Source organism: Calliopsis andreniformis, chromosome 4 (assembly GCF_051401765.1).
Source record: "Calliopsis andreniformis isolate RMS-2024a chromosome 4, iyCalAndr_principal, whole genome shotgun sequence".
NCBI lineage: Eukaryota > Metazoa > Arthropoda > Insecta > Hymenoptera > Andrenidae > Calliopsis > Calliopsis andreniformis.
In genome coordinates this window covers 988,132-1,010,047 of record NC_135065.1, presented here as the reverse complement: position 1 = coordinate 1,010,047, position 21,916 = coordinate 988,132, and the positions used below count along the sequence as shown (strand labels likewise).

The 21,916-nt window shown below is 33.6% G+C and overlaps 1 protein-coding gene across 8 annotated transcripts; it reads right to left on the bottom strand.

Moving 5' to 3' along the window:
- Positions 1 to 2,298: 2,298 nt before the first annotated feature.
- Ack-like (activated Cdc42 kinase-like) lies at positions 2,299 to 20,927 on the bottom strand. Of its 8 annotated transcripts, none has more exons than XM_076375845.1 (10): positions 20,718 to 20,927; positions 20,289 to 20,408; positions 18,594 to 20,180; positions 18,275 to 18,517; positions 18,065 to 18,201; positions 17,517 to 17,747; positions 12,000 to 12,592; positions 8,428 to 9,122; positions 8,080 to 8,319; positions 2,299 to 7,977 (listed from the first exon to the last, which is right to left on the bottom strand). In XM_076375845.1, exons 2-9 carry the CDS (start codon positions 20,401 to 20,403, stop codon positions 8,168 to 8,170), a joined length of 3,753 nt encoding a protein of 1,250 aa, XP_076231960.1. In that variant the 5' UTR covers positions 20,404 to 20,408; positions 20,718 to 20,927; the 3' UTR covers positions 2,299 to 7,977; positions 8,080 to 8,167. The 8 variants fall into 8 exon arrangements, with proteins under 8 accessions (XP_076231960.1, XP_076231959.1, XP_076231955.1 ...); XM_076375844.1 differs by having other exon boundaries at positions 8,080 to 8,594; positions 8,667 to 9,122; XM_076375840.1 differs by having other exon boundaries at positions 8,080 to 9,122.
- Positions 20,928 to 21,916: the final 989 nt, after the last annotated feature.

Genomic DNA, 21,916 nt, shown 5'->3' with positions numbered 1-21,916 from the left:
TAGAGAAAGATCTTGCGAAGATCGAAAAAATTTCTAACGTTTTGACTCAAAAATCAGATCGGGAGGTTGCAAAATCACAGCACGGGAAATGACCTTAAAGTATGCGATCTTGTGGTTTTGAACAAAAGAAACCTGTAATAAAATTCTATGCTGTGCGAGGGTTCGAGGTTTACGCCCGAGAAGAATCTCAGGATGTAGGGGATACTCTAACAGCTTGGATCGCCAAATGTCTTAGGAACCACATTTGACAATCCAATAATTAAAAGACAAGTGTAGGTAGAATACGACTCAACCTGCTGAAGTATTCTAATTCTGTGTTTTCCTGCCGCACGTGCACACTGGCAGTGCCGAATGAAATTTATGGCTCGTCTCTATTCCTCGTTGCGCCGAGGATGAAAGGCAAAAAAATAGTATATCAGCCACGTAAAGGAGCCGCGGAGAGTCCCGATATACGGCTCTTTTACTGGACAGTACCGTAGCTTTGATTCAGCTGATCACAGTATTAATATGGTAAGTGATAAATAGGTTGATTTATCAATGGTGTATACGTATATTATCGTAAATACAGTCGATATAAAACATCTTCGGTGTTTCCGCGCATAATAATATTAATGATAATCGTTTAGACACGTACAAACTTTTAGCCTTATTATATGTAAAATCGCATATAAAAAAACAGGTTATAGGATGAACTTATTCTATTCTATTTAAGAGTAGCGGCAGTTACTTTCCCTTCAGTAAATTTGGCGAGCTTGATTGCAATTATCATTACTAAAGGCATAAATTCATTCGCGAAAGGAAGCGTGCTCATTAGTGCGTACAGATCTTATCGAATGCAACGATTTTACGTAAAACAATCGTACATAAGTACCTAATACGTAATATAGTATGTAATACAGAACTATCGATATAATTCTAAGTACTCGGAAGAATGCATTCGACAGCTCTGGATCGAGGATCTTTCAAAATTTGCTCGTTCTTTATTTCGAGAGTCAGATAAGTACACTCGGTCATCAAAAATTCATGAAAATGTACAACCTGAATATACAATCTCCCTTACGAATTGATTTTAATTACATTATTTGATCTAGCTCCTCTGCAAAATAACTGACCTCTTTCTACTGAACATGTTTAAATTTCTAAATTTCTTTATTACATATTAACTTAAATGTAAATTGTCATGTTATAAATTTCATAATTTCTGCATTTTTATTGATTACTTTATTTTTAAGGTAACGTTGTCACAGCAATTGAGAAAAACTATTCTGATTCCTAGTATCTTCCTAAATTATTCAAAAAGTATGTTCTAAAATTGTTCAAATAGAATAGAAAATCGTATATTTAAATAATTTCCATATTGCAGTTCTAAGAATTCATTGCATTAAACATTTTTTAAATATTATGTAATTAAATTAATACTAGTTAAAATACCACTAGTACCAGTTATAAAATGCTGAATATTAGATATATCAGTTCGCATCTGTTTCTAACATGTTATTTTCGTTTTGTAAAATTTCTTTATTCTCAATGCACTGATACTTATAATTTCATAATAATCACTTCAAATATTCAGTTTTCTAAGTCAGTGCGCAATAAAAAAGAAAGCAGTTTCGATATAATTAAATACATGACATAGTTCACTTTTATTCAGGAACCAAGACCTTATTGTTCAGTTTTATTACGAAAAGACTAATATTAATTAGGCTATTTAGCTTTATGAAAAGATACGAAAGTACAATCATTAGGGATCTCTTCTATTCAATTGCACTTATTTAATTACCATTAAGCTTTCTTTTCTTTTTTCTTTTTTCAATGAAGTTTTATAAATATATATTATTAGGTAGGTAACTACACGAGATTACAATGAGCAAATTTCTTTTTCAGATGCACTTTGACTGATGTGACAAAAAGGAGATACACACACACACATATATATAAAAGGATTTGGTAAAAAGGAAGATACATGGAAAAATATGTTTCAGTAGATTCATTTTTGCTCTCGTCAAATGTGATTCTAATTCAGATATGTTTTTTAATGCTTGTGACTTAACATTTTCACAAAGTGTTTTAACTTTCATACAAACCAAAAATATTCATGGAAAGTTATAGTAAATATTTAAAAAATGTTCCCTTTGGTTAGCATGATTTTTAAAATATTTTATGTAAAAAGTATGAAACTCCAGACATATGTTGAAATAGAAACAGGAAATTAAGAATCTGAATCTTAACTGAAATAATTAGCAGATGTGATCCAGACTTGATTCTATTTAATTTTTTTAAATTGATTTTCGTCTATCGTACTTTTTTTCGTTCGTTAACGATTTATTTTTAATTACTAAATTTCTTACAACCTAGCGAATAAACACGGAAAAAGTTTCTACCAAAAATATGAAAGCAATCTTACTGAACACAGATATTCGATACATATTTGGTGCTCATTATACCCTATTATCGGGTAAAACAATACAAAAGACAATACTCCCAACTTTCTATTACTAGATACAAAATATTTCACTTTGTCAAAAACTCCGTATAGAAAAAGTATTGTAATAAGCAGTTGCTTTTCCTTATATGTGCTTGCTCTGAGTAATGATTGTGCATACACAACTCGTTTAAATCTATCCTTTAATCTGCCCAGTAGACTAATTCGTGTTTAATATAGAAAAGTCACTTTATCATCCTTATAAGCTGTCCATCTCTTTTGCAACGAGTACTATATACTAGTGTGTGATAAATATAATCAAATGCTAAACTATAGACGCGCATGATACCAAATAATAATACCATCAGAATATTATCTTTGGATTTAAAACTTTCTAGTTTAAAGTGAAGCTCTTTAAATGTAAATGGTTCATACAAAGTACGATTCTTTGAAAATAATTATGTTCGCAGAATAACAGATAAAGTCATAAATAAAATTTAAAATACGTGTACATATAGAGAGTCTTTGATCACTGTATTCACATAACACAATGATTATTCGCTGCTTAGTAGTAGGCTTTGTAATACTTTTCTTTAATAATTACCTAACTGAAAATACTAAATACAATAATGTATAGTTAAATTAATAAGATTCAAATTTAACAGGGTCAATTAATAAACCACTGACGAAGGTTTTGCTTCCAAACAGTCTAAATGCTAACTATAATTTTGTCTCCACAAGTGGTTGTCTTCGAACTAGCCGTAACCAAATATCAAATCAGATAAAACGTATCCATCACAAAAAACCATGTAAGCGGTTTCATAACAATCAAAAACAGGACCAAACCAAGTGACGGATTTTTGTCTTTTTAAACGATGTTTGTATAAAGCACGCATACCATTAAGATTTCCACAGCCCACGCAAAATATTTGTGCCACCAAATATTCGCAACAAATATTTTGTGGCGATAAATTTCCAATTGAATTATGTGTAGGTATACGTGGCGTCCCATGCATTTATTCACACCGAATATTTCATGTTGGCTGTAGACTTTTGTATCATACCTGATGTAGAGTAGTATGTAGTTTATCTCTATCTAGTGTGTTTCCAAACATGTGGAACATGTTTAGAGGATAGATTTTACATACATAGACAATTAAAAATGTTCATATGAACATATGTCCAGAAATACTTAGTCTTTTAGTTATACACTATTTTATGTTACGTAAAACGTTAGCTCAAATTCCATAATAAATAAGAAAAACGTGAGACACTTTTGGTTCTAGATACAAAAGCAATGAAAAGAGTTCGAATGCAAACATGCTCGAAAACGCACAGTTCTTTAATTATATGTTACTTTATATTGCGTAAAATATTGGCGCATTTCTTGCCTGCACTGTGTGCTATCCTCTTTAAGGTCTTACAAGGCCCAGGGAAATTCCGGACCCTTGAATGAGTAACGCACGGTGATAGGTCTTAAAAAAAATATCACAATGTGCGCAATATAAAATAAAATCCAACAAAATGGAAGGATTTGGAAAGAAAATCACCACGAAAGGTATGTTAAAGGAGGATCTAATTCCAGCTCATGCTGGCTTTACGTCAACTCAATCAGAACTTGACTCATCTACTGATCATAATGAATCTCCTCAGCAAGCCTCGGAACCTCTCCCTTCTGACTCCTCTAGAACAATTTCGTCTGAACGTCATGGAGGAATTAAAACATTAGAAATAGAATTTCAAGAAATTAAAAAGAACATCACTTTGGTTTTACATCAATCTCAAGAGGAACAAATTTCAGTAGTTAATGTTAACTTTCCAATTGATCAATAAACTAGGGATAGGGAAAATTATTGATTATAACCTTAATTCTCATTTGATTAATCCAACACATTTGTTTAAAATGCTTTTGGAGACTGAATTTAACCCCTTTGAAAAAGAAGTAGAAAAGTGGTTATGGATTTTTAATGGTATAGTCATGGAAAGACAGCTAACAAAGGATGCTGAACTTTTAGAACTCAGAGAACTTTGTCGTTTGACTTGTAAGGATATACAAGAAATTGTAATTAATAGGAAAGATGAATATCTTCAATTTCAGACAATAATGAGTGAATCAAATATATGTATAGGTGTATAATCCCCGTACGTGGAGAGCGCTGGATGAATATGTGTATGGCTATGAGTGATCAGGTATAGGTGAGTGAGTGAGTGAGTGAATGTGTTGACAAATGACAGAATAAGATGGAAGGCTTATACTACATACGACTAATAATGAAATCCAGAGAATGAGATAGTCGACTTGTATATCTCAAAGAGAACTTAAATAGAATGAAATATCAGATTCATCTCTAAACAAGGTCATAACTAAAAAACTAAGCATTTCCGAACGTTATGTGTTGATAAACTTTTTTCATCGTCTTCCTGTCTAGAATCGATCTTTTAAAAATGCTTCACATGTTTAGAAACACGCTGTATACATAACAACTTATATCCCCAAAACTATTTGTGGCATACGATTTCTTCTAGAACCTGTTTCTTTTTGTACAGTATAACATATTAACGTAAGCAAAAATTAAACATTAATTTTCAATGTTATAAATAATTTTTTAGAATGGTCCTTTTACAAATATACATCGATTTAAGGGTGTATATTCACACCCTACGGACGTGATCATTAATTTTTTTACAATATTACCTTGATACAAGTAATCCACAGCTTGAGAGATAAGGTGAACCTATATCGTGGATTAGATATTCTTCGGTCCACTTTTATTCTTTGCAGCAGAGACTGTGGATAGGCTGAGAAGAGGGAAGGAGAAATAACTACAATTCGTAACCTTAATTCTGCATCGTCTTTGTGAAATAAGACGAGATGAAAGAGATAAATAAATGAATAGAATGAATGAGAATGAATATAGTCCAAAAATATTTTGTCCATTTAAAATCCGAACAAGGAAAGCAAATACTACAAAATAAAACAAACATTTTAATCTGTTTTTTATAATAAAGCACTGCCACCGCCGTGTCGAGTAGAAATGGTTCGAGTAAAAATCGAGTAAAAATCGAATAAACTACGAAGTAGGGAGGATAGCGATAAACTCATATCATGAGCTAACTGACAGACTCGTATCGAGGTAATACTTTATGTATCAAAAATGTGACCACTTGTGATGACAGGATTATAGTTTTACTACTGAAACGAGAACGAGTGAATTATCGAATCTTCCGACGAACATCACATGCGTTGCCGGATAATGCTGTTGTATGCAAATCGATAATTTCTATCCTTTTAATTATTCCTAATAAAAATGAACCAAAATATCAAAACATAATTTTAGTAGGATAAATACTACAAATATCAACCTTCTTTCTACTGCAATGCTTACACATTCACATATTCAAGACAATCCTATGAATGAATTAAGCAGTAGTATTTGAACTATATATCAGCCGTGATAAAAATTCCATTTTTGATATACAATATTCCCGTGATAAATGTTAAAACTTCGGGATCGATTTCACATTTATGTTGAATGAGGAACAAAATTCTGTACGTCTATCAGCATTCATCGATAGCGACAGCCATAGAGAATACTAAGTAAAAGAGAAAGAGGAACTGAGCATTGAGGCAGTCGTTAAAGTTTAAAAGTCACTTTATCGCTTATAACAATAATACGATTACATTTTGTTTAACTTTTGGTTCTTTTCTTACGAAATTTTTATTACTGCTTTGTGAGATCTTCTTGATTGAAATAAGTTCCAACGCAAAATAGTTTGTATCATACTCGCTTGTTTAGTTTAAGTACATATTTGAATGATTAGAATAGTGGTTTATATCACGTTCGACGTAATTACAACTACGATTAACGAAACTATTATATTTAAGTAACACAAAATATAATCCAATATAATAATGCATATAATATTTTACTGTAAGCCTAATTAAAAAATAAGATAAAAAATTCTTCTTTTAGGCGATACAAGCAACTAAGGATTAACTAGAAAATCTTCGATTTTAACACCGAAACACAAGTTTACACAAATATTTTTAGAATTCATGAGAAGCAACAATGAAGAATATACGGGATGTATCAGAAAATGTGGAACAGTTTTGGAAGATATATTCTATACGCTAAGCCAATGATAAAAGTTTATGTGCACATATGTTCAGAAACGCTTATTGTTTTAGTTATACGTTGTTTTATATCGCTGTTTTATATCAGTTATGATCCATGACGGTGCGCTATTAAGGTCAAGAATCGGAATGAATATCTCCGGATCTAGTAGGACCTTAATAGGCAGAGTACACTGTGCAGGCAATAGACCAGCATTTTACAAAATATAAAATAGCGTATAACTAAAAATTAGACGTTTCCGAGCATAAATGAATGCACATGAACATTTTTTATTGTCTACGTATGTAGAATTATATCCTGTAAAAATGTCCAATACTTTTTTATACACCCTATACAATAAGTTATCATCACGTATTAAATAAATGAATACATTTAATCAAAATTACGTCGAATTTAGTCCCATTTTAATCAGAAAAATCCCACAAATATAATAAAGTTTTCATTAACTAAAAGCCAACAATAAAAGAATTCTACATTACTGATGTCACATTTCAGTCAACCATCAAGGATTGTGACATGTCACACTAATCGCTTGACTATTTCCAAGCCAGTTCAGTGTAGTAGTGGAGATATAAAATTTGAACATTTATCCTAGACGTCATTTTCACATTTATCGCGAGAATACTATACTGACATTACTTAGAAACACATGTAATCTTAATAAAAAAAAGATTTGCTTTAGTTGACCACTTTTATAGGTAGATTACAAAAAGTGCTAGGAATAATTTCCGTTACTCCAACGAGATATTGCTGTATATGTACGTTCTTATTTCATGATCATATGATCATAAAACATTACTTGGTACGCTTTATTGTGCAAATTATCACATTACGTTTGTATATACTGAAATGAAAAAGAAAAAGAGAAAGAAAAACAAGAAGGAGAAGAAAACAAGAAGTAGAGAAAGGAGTGGATAAAAGAAAAAAAACCCATAATTTATTTTCTTCGCTAGTAGTTAAATTAAATAAAAAAGCTATTACTCTATTCAGACTGGGTCAATGGTAACAGAACACAAACCTCACTCCTTTCCTGTTAAAAGCAGATCAAGTGAAATATGAATGGTATTATAAAACGAATGAGGTCACTTTTTATGCATAATTTACTTAAACTGTGATGTCGATAAAATATCATTATCTATTTACGTGTTAATTAATTAAACTTTCATTCTAATTTTAATTATTTGAAAAAAACTGATTTTTATACCTCATTCTTCTTAAAAAAATAGTCATCTTTAGCCTTAAATATTCTTTGAAATATCTTCAGCAGGGAAGGAGCTAAAACAAGTGTTCTGTTTTGGGCACAGCAGTCTGCAACATTTCCTCCCATGAGAAGCTCTATTGACTTACTAAATCGTAGCGCCAATTTCATCAAACATGGCAGAAAAAATACGTCCGAATACTATTCTCGTTCTAGTTATCCTAAAATAATAAATAAATGTCGCTTCAATTGATTTACCCTTCTGTACACGGTACAAACAAAAATTGATAAAAGAAGGGATTTTCAAAGGAAATATTATTTACCCCCCGAAAACAAGCGTGTTGAACTGAACATCCTCTCGAAACACGAGTAGTGTCGTCTGACTGGACCAATCAATTCCCAAAACACCAATTAAACCGCGGCAGTGTCGTCCGTATTCCGCAGTAACGCAGCCGCCTTTGCCACATCCCCGCCACATTGATTCAACATCACCTTGCAATCTTCTAGGCCGACAAAATTGTTTTCTTTTTTTAACAGACCTTGGAGACGTTCTAGCTTGATCGCTGCTAGGACATTCCAATCAGTAACGTTCAGCGCCGCAATGCATGATTCTGGGGTAGACTGTTCATGTAACATTTTCATCATAATCCTGACTTCGTCTGAGTGCTCACCGTTACGAGGTCCACGAGTCCTTCTCGTGTTTGGTCCATCACAAGCAAATTCCAGCAAATCTTCGCATGATACATGATCCGACTGTCGCGACAAATCACTCGCATGACCAGATAATTTTTCATTAGACAGCCTATTAAATGTTTTCGTTAATCCTGGAGAATGGAAGCTGTCAATGGATTCAATAGTGGAAGACTCTTTTGAATGAATAGTTTCCTGCGACTGTTTGCTCGTATTGTACCTGTTCTGCAAATTATTTTCTGAGCACTCTCCGTAATCGAATTGCACCATGTAATTTGAAGACCTCTGTATAAGTGTTGGCCTTGCAGATGTTACTGGCACTTTGCTGGAAGTGACAGAATCTTCAGACTTGCTTGAGCTTGATGGAGTAGAATTCCTGCTTGTGTCACATGTCTCATTCTCCTGAACACATTTAAATGCTAAACTCCTAAAAGAACATTTCGATTCTACGCTAATTTTTCTTTGAAGATGTTCTGTTGATGAATTCGTTGACTGTGCGTCACTATTCTCTCGAGTATTCTGTCGATATTCTGATGCTTCACAATCAATTAGATTATCAGAAAATTCGAGTAGGTCCTCAGAAATTACGCTGAAACGATGCAGTCTATTTTCGTCAGTTGGTAAGGAATCTAATGCTGCTAATTCCGAATCTATGCGCTGCTCAAAATCTTCTGGGCTAAAAACATGAAAAAATAAATCAGTACTTTATCGTTATATTTGTATATACAGGGTGTCATGTAACTGGTGGTACAACCGGATAGAGGTCGATTCTATGTAAAAAAATAAGTCAAAGATATACAATAAAATTTTTTCATTTGAGACTTCGTTTTCAAGAAAACCGACTTTAAAAATCTACTCGGTACACTCGACTAAGTATTAACTCAACGGATGTCACTGTACATTGTCTTTATGCTTGAAAACCACTACCGTATTTGTAAACATCGTTAATGTTACATTTTTTTATTATTCTTGCTTTACTTCTACATTCGTCGAATATAGCTCTTAGTTATTATCAAACTACCAATATGACTACAGACAGTAATCGAGAGTACACGGATATGATTCGGTACTCTCACGGTAATGCTTCGACCGCATTCTAAGTATTACAAAGACCGATATCCAAATCGCCAACATCCCGACAGAAGAGTTATTCAGCAAGCAGAACGAACTGCTGCGAAACACGTTTCTTTTAAACCTCTTCGTCGACATGGAGGTCGCAATCATCGAATTAATACGAGCGTCGAAGAAGGAATTCTGGAAGATATAACGAACAAGCCTAACACGAGTATCAGAAACCTTTCTTCAGAACACAATGTTAATAGATTCACTGTTAGTCGCATACTACACCCTTACCACATGTGTAAAGTACAAGGTTTGTAAGTATAAACCGTGATTATGTTCCAAGAATGGTATTTTGTCATTGGTTACTAGAACAAACTTCTAACGACGGACAATTATTGTTAAGAATTTTATGGACCGATGAAGAAAAATTCACGAGAGACGGAATGTTCAATGTTCACAACTCGCATCGATGGGCATCTGAAAACCCGCATGCTATTTCGAAAAATAATTTTCAAGTGAGATGGAGTGTGAATGTTTGGGCTGGTATAATAGGAGACCAAATTACACTGTTCAACACGGGTCTGATTTTGTAAACGTGAATAAACATTTCTTATAGACTTCGACGTGCTGATTACGAATCTGCAACCCGTTTTTTCCCAGAACGTACAGTTTTTGAAAAAATCAATTTTGAAAAAAATGACAAATTTTCAACTTTGGGATTTTTTTCTGCTTTTACCGTAGTAGTTATTTAGTTGCTCTTTGCACGAAATGATTCTGTGGACTCTCCCGAATAAAATAATATAAATAGTTACTAGATTATAAACATCGAAATAGGTTTAAATAACAATTAAAGTGAAAAGGACATCCAAAACGCACCCATTTTTGCTGATATTTTTCACTCTATTTCAAAAAGTAAGGGTCTAGGAGAAAATTTGACTATATCACGCGATAGAGCAAATCTTTCTACTAAGGAAAGCATCAAGCGAATGTCCAAAATTATTTTTTATTTCAATATAGAAATAAAATAGTTTGGCGAAATGCGCGGCGGAGACAGTGGTACTCAATGACGTCAATGCGTATAGGGACCGCTGAACGGCAGGCGGTAGGCGAAGCGTCCTCCGCGCGCGCCGCTGTCATTGAGTACCACTGTCTCCGCCGCGCGTTTCGCCAAACTATTTTATTTCTATATTGAAATAAAAAATAATTTTGGACATTCGCTTGATGCTTTCCTTAGTAGAAAGATTTGCTCTATCGCGTGATATAGTCAAATTTTCTCCTAGACCCTTACTTTTTGAAATAAAGTGAAAAATATCAGCAAAAATGGGTGCGTTTTGGGTGTCCTTTTCACTTTAATTGTTATTTAAACCTATTTCGATGTTTATAATCTAATAACTATTTATATTATTTTATTCGGGAGAGTCCTCAGAATCATTTTGTACAAAGAGCAACTAAATAACTACTATGTTAAAAGCAGAAAAAAATCCCAAAGTTAAAAATTTGTCATTTTTTTTCAAAATTGATTTTTTCAAAAACTGTACGTTCTGGGGGAAAACGGTTTGCAGATTCGTAATCAGCACGTCGAAATCTGTAAGAAATGTTTATTCACGTTTACAAAATCGAAGAAAAGTCAAAATTTGTCGAACAGTGTTATAGGACCTTATTTCTTTCCTGATAGTGTAACGTCAGAAGCATATTTACATTTGTTGTGTGACGTATTACCGTAATTATTGGACGATGTTCCTTATGCGATACGATTAAATTTGATCTTTCAACAAGATGGAGCACTATGGCACTTTAATCGGGCAGTAAGAAATTTTTTAAATGAGAAGCACCATTGTTGAATCAACCGCAGTGTTTAAATAGCTTTGCCACCACGATCTCCAGACCTATCACCGTTGGATTTTTATTTGTGGACTTATGTTAAATCTATCATGTACACTGACGAAATAACGAGTATCGAACAGTTAAGAGAAAGAATTATTACAGCGTTTGAACAATTAAAATTGCAAAACAGCACTTTAGAAAATGTACGTAGAAATTTAATTAGAAAAGCACAATTATGTTTGAGAACTCATGGACATCATTTTCAATAATTTTTAAATTAATAAAATTCCTGAATAATAAGCACTTCCTTTTCTCTTATGCTCTCATTAGTCAAGTTATCCAAAATAGTATAAAAATATTAAGATTGATCATTAACTTAAACAAGGACGGTCTACAGTGATATTCGTTGAGTTGAGACTTGGTCAAGTGTACATGTATCGAGTAAATTTTTAATATTCAATTTTTTCAAAAAGGAAGTCTCAAATGAAAAAATTTTATTCTATATTTTCAACTTATTTTTTGACATAGAATCAGACCCTATTCAGTTGTACCAGCAGTTATATGACACCCTGCGTATCAGTTTATGTTTTGTTCAAATTTTGTGATTAACACTGAATACATATTATCATATCAACAATCATATTACAATCAATTGAATATTACATACCTGTTAGCTGGAATTTCTGACGAAATGCCCTCTTGAACTGAAGTGCCACCCATCGAGGAGCTCGTGCTTTGCAAATTTCCATCAACCTGGTCCTCTATAGGTGGTGTGGTTACTGCCATCTTTGCTAAGGTTCTTGTTACTCCACCACCAGGTATAATTAAAGGATGCTTTCTCTGATGCCTAGGTAAACTCGATTTTGGTTGTAAAGTCTTAGATCTATCCCTGGGTGGCAATGGTATTGGATTCTCGTCCACGTTACTCTGATTCTGATTATTCTCAATTTCTTGGACGGAGTGATGCCTCTCCAAGTGCCGTGTCTGTGGTAAAGGTATTGGAGCGTGAGGCGGTGGTGGCACCCTTAACTTAGGTAGTGTTTTTGAACCGCTGTGGTAGACGTCGAAATGAAACGTATCGATGGAAGGGTCTTCCGGAGGGTGACCTAACGTAGCGTGCTTGTTTCCACGAATTCTTGGTCTGACTACAGGCAGACCTGAGCGCAGCATGCGCAACGGATTCATATCCGGTGCAGTATCTATGCTCGGTGTCTCCACCAGACTGTTGTACACCTCCTTGGCCTCGTCCGACAATGTTGCCTAAACAATTCGTGGGAGGGGATAGATTTGGGAAAAAAAGAACAGAAGTTAAACAAATAAAAATAATAATCAAGGAAACACTATGGTTCGAAACATGAAAAGAACAACATCATAGAGCGTGTGTACATGGACTATGATTCTCCCTAACTGAAAAAAGATCGCGAGAGAAAAATGGAAACAAATGCTTAAACACACTCTTTTGGTGATAAAGTGCAAGTAAGAATGACTTACATTCGACACATAGGCCGATCAGAAATGATACACTATTCCAAATAAAACTGATGCAATAGGTGTAAGTAGAACACGACGGAGAATGATGTTGTATACATGAATGCAAGTGAAAAAAGTAGGTATCAACATGTAGTCCCGGTTACGTACTCTAAGATTACCATTCCAATTTTCTTCAAGTATAAATAGTATAAACGTGTAAATGCATCCAAACGTAGTATCCATTAATATATTATTTAGTACTTAGTATAACATGCAAGCATGCTAAGCGTATGTAACAAGAACCGTCTCTAAACAGTTCTATTTTTTAAGTACATTGAGTATTGTCCAGAGTTGGGTTATTGTTTTATATTATTGTTTTAATAAGAATCCACATAATTCGAAGGATCCTCGAATGTGATTGCATTTATAGATTTAGTCGCTTATTATTGTTGAGCAATTTTCGTAAAAATTATCACTTATAATTTCTATAAAAATTATAACATTTTAAATATTATTATAAAAGTTACGATGATAACTATTTTAAATACCATAAAAATTATAAGACACTGTACGATACAAACATTTTTTAAAACTATTTTTCTAATTTTCACAAGAAATACTTTAAATTACATAAGTAAGTTTACAGTTTTGTCCCCCTATAAGCACACGACTTCGGGAACACACTGTGCTTATATCATAAGCAGTATACTATCCGGCACGCTTTCGTTCTTCGCCGCAGTGGCTGCGGTAGGTTGAGAGTGAGACGAGGCGCGTGACATCTACAAGCCATAAATTTCTTTCAGCATTGTTTTGTGAAAGAAGAAATAGGCGAATTGTTCTCACCTTACCATTTACCTACCCTCTCAGTGTTTTAAATGGATGAAATTAGTTACTACGAATACAAATCAATGATTATGCTAATGTTTATGCACAATTATGGGGTGTAAAATTGTTATTAATAAATTCATCCAATGAAAATATGGTACAGAAAAAATGTATATTGTTCTCTAAGGAACGCTTTAATGAAATGTACCTTAGCAATTTTTTTCTATTTCCATGTTTATTTTGATGTACTTTTTGTACATTAACTAGTACATATAGACATCTATACTTTTTATTTTATAATCTCATTTTGAACAAATTTAATATTAATAAATTACGTACTGAAATATAAAAACAACTTCATAGTTCACTCTGACTAATTGGCATAATTATTTCTGCACTCTAAACGTCTACAACAATGTATTAATGTAATATTAATACAGAACACTAATATAGAAAGTCTTAAAATAATTAGTCTTTGCAAATTATATGAAATACAAGCAGCTTTAAAAGATATATCGAATTCGAATAAATACTAAAAACAGAAATAATAAATATCTAATTTGTATTCAATTAAAATGTTCCTTTAAGAATGAGTGAGAATAAATGAAATCGGAAAGTGTTTTCTCCACTTAAAACGCGAACAAGAAACGCAAGTGTCAGAGTGACAGAAAAATATCCTGTTACAAAAGCGCTGCCACCACCATGTCGAGCGAAATTTATGGCTTGTAGCTGTCATCGTGCAGTAAACAATCAAAGTAGTGGGGATAAAAATTTACTTATAACAAAACCTCAACTTGTGCTTCTATCTGGACAGCACTGTAGTATTTTCAATTATCCAACATGACAACGTACATTAAAACTTGTAAAGTACTGCCCAACTCTGGCATTGTCCCATATATTTTTATCAGAAATATGCACTTGACATATTGATGATGGTAATACATTATAGTATCAGATACATAATCGAATCAAAATCATTGTGGAACTTAGGACAACTAAATTTTATGGTGCAGGAGAAGGTGGGAAAGTAAGTATATCGTTTGTAAACTCCGGGTATTCTGAACTAGTATCTGAATCTAAATCAGAATTACTAGTGAATGTTAAACTGGAACTGGGTGCGCTTTCTGGCCAAGAGAGTAGGTTGTTTCTAGAGGAGAAAGGCGGCGACAATGAATTCAGAAAACTAGTCGATGGTGGTGGTGATTTCCCACAGAGTTCTATCGATGAAAATCCCCTGGCTGACTCTGGATGTAAAAAGTGACTCTTGTTTTTAAAATTCAAACGCAGATTATGTGGCAGCTTCTTGTGACGCCGTTTGTAACGCAAGCGGCTTCGTATATCTGTTTCCGAATGTGATATGGAATCCGATTCTTCACTGGAATCGTTTGTAGGATGAAATGATCTGCGTATATTTTTCATTGATGGTTTTTTATTCTCCGAAAGGGATGACGTTCTCTGTCTATATATGTTGACAGGTGCTGGCATCTTTTCCAAAAGAATATCGGCCTTAGGCAGTTCCTTTCTTGTATTGTCATTTTGGTATAATTTAGGGGGTTCCAAGATATGTTGGTGTATAGTAGGACTCAATGAAGAATTTGCTTTCTGTGTTAAATTCAACTTCGTATTAATCTGTGACTGACACTGTAGAGGAATGTTCAAATCTAAATGTTTTGGTTTCTGAATTGGAATGTTTAAACTTCTAAGAGATGTTTGTGTTTGTCCAGAGAAATCCAAATTTCTCATATTTGTGACTAACGACTTTGATGCCGTGTTACTTTCCATGTTTCGAGAGTTTAAAGCAATATTTTTACCTAGTTGGATCATATTCTGTGTCAACTTGCCTAGACCCAAATTTAACCCTTGTCCCTTTTTCGAGTCCAGATAATTTTTTACGCTCTCTAATCCTGAGACTTCACGTTGGTACTTCTCTGCTAAAAGTTTGCTACTCAATTCTACTTGGTTATTTGCTTCTGCATCTGACTTTCTTCGAAGTCTTTGGAAATTGACTCGTAAACTCTCCGAACTGCTATATACAGGAGATTCTTTCTTCTCAGACTCGGCAATAAACAATGGATTATTAGATATTACAAAAGGAAAACTATCATGGCCATTCTGATTCTGTTCAATCTTGCGAATACTTTGTATATTGATTCTTATAGCTTCCATGTTTCCTCTTGGGCTGTCTGCTCCGCCTCCAGTTTTCAGATTCGTTTTTATGCTATCTGTAGACCCGTAAATAATACTCTTCGTTTCTTGATTCGTATTTCTAGGAATAAAAGGTACCTTACCACCTCTTGCCTTTGACATATCGATTTTTTTTTGAAATTCTGGTATATTCATCTTCAATGAATCGCTGTAAGAACTAGAAATTTTAGGCCGTGTACCTAGATCCAAATTACCAACCTTATCCCTCGACGATTCGAATTTACTTGGCTTGTTGCGTGGAAAATCAATAAAATTTGTGGACTTCTCTTTTACCAAATCAAAACTTGCCGTGTCATCACATTGTGTATCAAAATTCGCTATGTTATCCTTCAATTGTTGAGTAGATTTATTTGTTACCACAGAACTTTGCTCAGGAACATTAGAGTAACACGCAGATTTTCCAGGTTGCTCCAAATTATTAATCTTATCATATTTGTCGAATTTTTCCTCACTAAAATATGATACCTTTTCAGTAGCATAACTTAAAGTACTGTCCTCGTCAAAATACTTCGGTTGCTCAAAATAACGATCCACATAACTCGTGGATACTCTTTTTGATTCACGAGAGAAGTCAAAATTGGAGTTCTCTACATTTAAGGGTACCTTTCCATTTTGCTGGAGAACGTTAACCTTTCCATCTGTGTCTGTCACATTTTCGCAATTAAAATTACTTTTCTTGTTGCCATTTTCTAGAAATTCAGTTGATTTTACAAGATTTTGCTTCATAGCTGCATTGTCTAAGATGTGAGCATCAAGTTCAATGTCCATGTATGAAGTCCAGACACTGGGCTTAGTTAAGAGTTCTCGTGACTTAGCAAAACAAAACTCAGCAGATGCTTTGTCCCATAATGGTAATTTTAAAGTGGATGGTGCACCAAGTGATTCTATACTAGATACGGTAGACGACAGCGATTGCAAACTCGAACACAGCCACTTAATTATTCGACATTGATAGCATAATAAATAACATGCAATTCAAGAATGGGTAATTTAGTAAGCATTAATTAGAAATAATCATGCAAAATATAGAAACATCAAAATTTGAATAAGCAAAGCACCACATAACATATTCGATGATAGGTTTTATTAAATGATTATATGTAATTCATAGACAACCGAGAAATATGTCAACATGGCAATGCAGTAATGAACAAAACATGAAGTAACAAAAATTGAAAAATTCAGAAACAAAAACAAGAAAATAAACAGACAGGAAAGGATTAGAGGAGAGTCAAGATTAGTTTTCTTTGTAAATTAATAAGCATCGTAAGATACAAACAAGTGACTTAGGTTGGAGTATTAAGAACAGATGCAACTTTTATATACGTACTATTTAGTGTGGCATCAGGAATTAACTTTGTTCCATAACAGTTTTTAATAAAACAGATTTGAATGTTGTATACAGATATATTGCATCTGTATTAAGAAAGCTTTTGTTGGAATAGTTGGAACCTTGCATTTAAATGATTTATCGTTCTGATTCTGTTCAAGATTTTTCCACCAAATATTATTCATAGATTTACTTGTGTTATTGAGTAAATAAATCATATTTAATTATGAGTAGTTTTGCTCCGATGTGTTAGTTACTGATTTTAATGAGAGTGAGTCAAATTAGTATCCGAGTGCGAAGTTGAACAGTGTTTCGGCCATGTTAACTTGTGTAACCAAAAACTGTTTAATGTACCTGTATGTCAGGTATACTGGCAGCTTCTTCTGAAAAGTGTCGTCTGTCTGGTTTGGGACTGTGTTGATGTGGCAACTTAAAAGAGAACTTTCTGCGTCTTGAAGGACTGGCAGGTGTTCGGGGAGACTCCGGTGGATGTTCAAGATCTGTCATGGAACGTGCTGTCAATTCCTGTGCCATAGCAATGGCTGAGTAGAGAGTTTTCTGATCGGCGGCTGAGATAGGCTTCACCTAAATATAAGAGAAATGTTTACCAGCTGTGGTAAATGAATGAACACAATAAAAATTTCTGCTTTTCGTGAAGGGAACACTCTAAATATTAGTTTATTATATAAAAATTGTATTGTCTGCTTTTATAACAGCATGTATATTTGGTAACTCTGTTCTGGAATTCTAAAAATTTTAGGTTCTATATGCTCATACATGCAAATAATAGACATAATATGTAAAATAAAATGAATGAGACATAACAGCAAATAATGAATAAATTAATAATAACTAATAACATATAAAAGCATCATTATAAATGAGAAAAAATATTACTGTACATTTATTGGACTCACGGTGGCTTGTTTCTTCTTGCTGCACTGTTTTGCCTGTATCTCTCTTAATTCATTTCGAACATTACTTGATTCATGTTCAGTAGATAAAGAATGAACAGGAGGTGGTGGAGGAGGAGAAGATCCTAATGAAAACATATAAATGTATGTTAGAATTAGAAAAATATTAGATATAAGTACCAAAATAATTAAAATTACCTAACGATCTAAACATCTGATCCATTTCAGCTAATAAACTTGGGCCAAAATCAAAATTCAATGTTTTATCAAATCGTAATGGGCTGTCCTGATTTTCTTCATCACTAATTTCATGGTACTCATGATCTGCTCCAAGAGTATCTGTACTGTTAGCCATATTTGATGAAGCATGTTGTTTATTTGAATTGGTAATTGTTCCTCCCATGTGACATGCTTCAGAACTTGTATCTGACCACAAGCTTTCTAAATAAAGAAATATAATTGATATTAAGCATCTTTGCAATAACTTTTTTCAATTAACACGAATGAAGTTAAATACCATGCTTTTTTTGAGTATCTTGTTGTACAGTTCTGTTGTCCCTCAGCAAGTCTCTATCTGTTTCTATGTTTCTTGTATCTTGATTCATAACTTGACTAGAATTATCTGTGACATCTTCTTGGGGTTTGTACGGAGTTACTACCTGTCGTGGTAGATGTGGATTTTTTCCACCAAGAAAACCAATATCACCAAAATAAGCTCCATCTAAACCAACATGTCCAGTGTGTTTCAAATCACCTTGTGGAGATGAAATCATGTCTGTACGAATCTTGCGGCGTTGGGAAGAAAAAGCATTTTTGCCGTCCCCACGTGTAAATTCTCCAGGTTTATTACTCGGTAAATTAGATCCAAGGTAGGCTATCGTATGAGCAGGATTAAAAAAGCCAGTTTTACCATTATTCAAAACACCCTTCCACAAAGTATTACTACTTCCTTTATCTAAAACAGTAATTATATCACCTTGCCTATAAACAAGCTGACCTGTTTCTACACTATCCTGAGCAGCCTGCACTTGTTCTGGTTTTAAGTCAGGCAAAAGATTAATCAGTTCGGAAAATTTAGGTCGCTTGGATGGTTCATGCTGCCAACACTGTTGCATGAGTGAAAAATATTCTTTTGGGCAGCACTCTGGCTGTTCTAATCTTTGAAAATTTGGTTCATCTATAGCTTCTAAAATCTGATGACCCGTTAATGCTGCCCAAGGTTGAAAACCATAACTGAACATTTCCCATAACGTTACTCCATAGGCCCATACATCGCTTGCAGACGTAAATTTTAAATAAGATATACATTCTGGAGCACACCATGCTATTGGCAATTTTAAATTTACATTAAAATTTGTCTGATAATAATCTTTTCCAACTCCCAAGGCACGGGATAATCCAAAATCAGATATTTTTACTTTATTTTTAGAGAAAACCAAAATATTTCTGGCAGCAAGATCACGGTGTATTAGTCTCTTTACTTCTAAATATTGCATACCATCTGCAATCTGTACTGCAAAGTCACAGAGTGAAAGAACTGGAAAACTATGGCGTAAACTAGGTTCTTTGAGGCATTCCAGTAATGATCGTAGAGGTGCCAATTCTGTTACAAGCATTAAAGAATTAGTATCCAAAACTACACCATACAATCTCACAATATGTTCATGATCTATTGCATACATTATAGCTGCTTCTTTCAGAAATTCAATAGGATTATTTTGCATTCTTTCTCGTGATAGACATTTAATTGCCACTTGTATTCTCTCTCCATCATTTGTCCAAACACCTTGCTGCACAACCCCAAACTCTCCAGTTCCTAATTCCTTATTGACAATAATTGCATCAGCTGGTATCATATGTTTATTAGGAACACGAATTGGTGGTTTATCTTGCCTTTCTTCTGGTAACATATTTAGGGCACCTGAAGACTGTTCCTCACGTTTTGGTAACAACATCTTTTTAAATTTAGAGAGATAATTTTGTGGGAAATGTTTTTGAAAATATTTCTTCAAACGACGCATCTCTGGCTTACTCATTCCAATCACATTCAGGTCCTCTTCTGTCACATATTTTAATTGAGCAGTTGTCTGTACTTTTAAATCCCCTATAAACACAAACGAACTTTGATAAAAAAATATTAATAAATGAAACTTTTAAAGCTGTTATTTTAGAATGTTAAGTTTCTATTAAATAATTTTACATAAATTAGTACCTCGAATTCCAGGATAATATTGCTGAAGCTCTGCTTCCATAAGGAACTCGTACAAACCAGGTCCAGTGCTGCGGGACATTCCTCCTTCTGTGTCTTGAAATATATAATTACACATAAATACTAGAAAAGCACAGTTATTAATAGTAACAGACTATTATAATATAGTGGCGATTCACAGTAATATACTGCACATAACACTGTCAAAAAATCTTGTTACATAAAGTAATTCTCTGATCAGTCTATTTACGAAGTTTTATTAATGACTTTTTTGCGATCACTTACAGAAAATACAAGAAAAATACTTTCTCCGTCATGTAACTTAATCAGTATCACGTAAAATGATTTACAAGCCGAATTTTTACTGGAAAATGGTAACAGCTAAGAAAAGCTTAGCGGTGAATCACAGTGCCTAAATTACGTTCTACTTACTTCATGAAACTTTCAAGCGAAAGAAATCGTTGGGCGTCGAGAAGAAAAGAGGAACACTGTTACTACGAATAGTGGAAGCTATCGAAGCTCAATAATATGCTTACAAACGCTATCGTTGTTCGAATGTTCATTATCTATCACTGTGGATCGTGCAAGCATTGAAACACGAGGCAAGTTCTTGTCCAACAAGCAGAACGCGACGTAACTCGAAGCTTCTATACAGATTGGTACAGATGAAAGCAAAGACTAAAATGTTCGGCCACAGATACTAACTACATACAAGGGTGATCAGCAGTGATCAGTTTATCTGGAAATCCGCGAAACTACCGCCCTCGTTGGCCAGTAATGGAAATACAGAGGAATTGTCTCCGTTCTAGATACTTCTTAAATAGTGGTTATAGCCTATTATGGAACTGAATTTTGTAACCTAAATAAACGCGAATGAATCGATTCCTTTCTAATAATTATTTGCATCTTTAACTCACAAAATTTTGAGTTGTAGGTTAAATTAGTACAACATCAACAAACTTGTAAATTTATTATGTTTCCTATACTTTGAATTATTTATAACAAATCTCTCAAATTAAATATTTTCCCTTAGGCATAAAAGTTGAGTTTTGTTAGTCCTATATTTAAGGATGAAGACAGGCTTTTGGTTTCTAATTATAGACTGATAAGTAAACAAAATCTTATGTCAAGGATACTGAATAATATAGTTTCTTATAAATTACCATTTTTATTAAAAAATGTATTAATTGAAAAACAATACAGTTCTGTGGCAGGCTGTTCTACTATGACTAGTTTAAAAAATTGCAGTTGATCCATTACATGTACCATTGAAGCAAGATATCAAGTCGATACATTATTTAGTTCCAATGAGGCTCTTGTCCCTCATTTCATATTACTATTTAAATTATCTACCATCAGCTTTAATAGTCCCCTCTTTGATTGAATCTGAAGTTTCATAACAGGTACATCCAGATTATAAAATTTAATAATAAGTATATTATAAGCATTTTAGCAAATTCAAGTGATCCTCGAAGATCACATGTTAGACCTTTGCTGTTAATCTTTTTCAATGATACCTATAGAGTTGTTACTAATAGCAAGTTTCTCCATTATGTGGATGGCTTAAAAAACTCTTGTGCTATTGTAAAGACATGAAAACAAAGATTCAACATATCCAAATGTCTTATGAT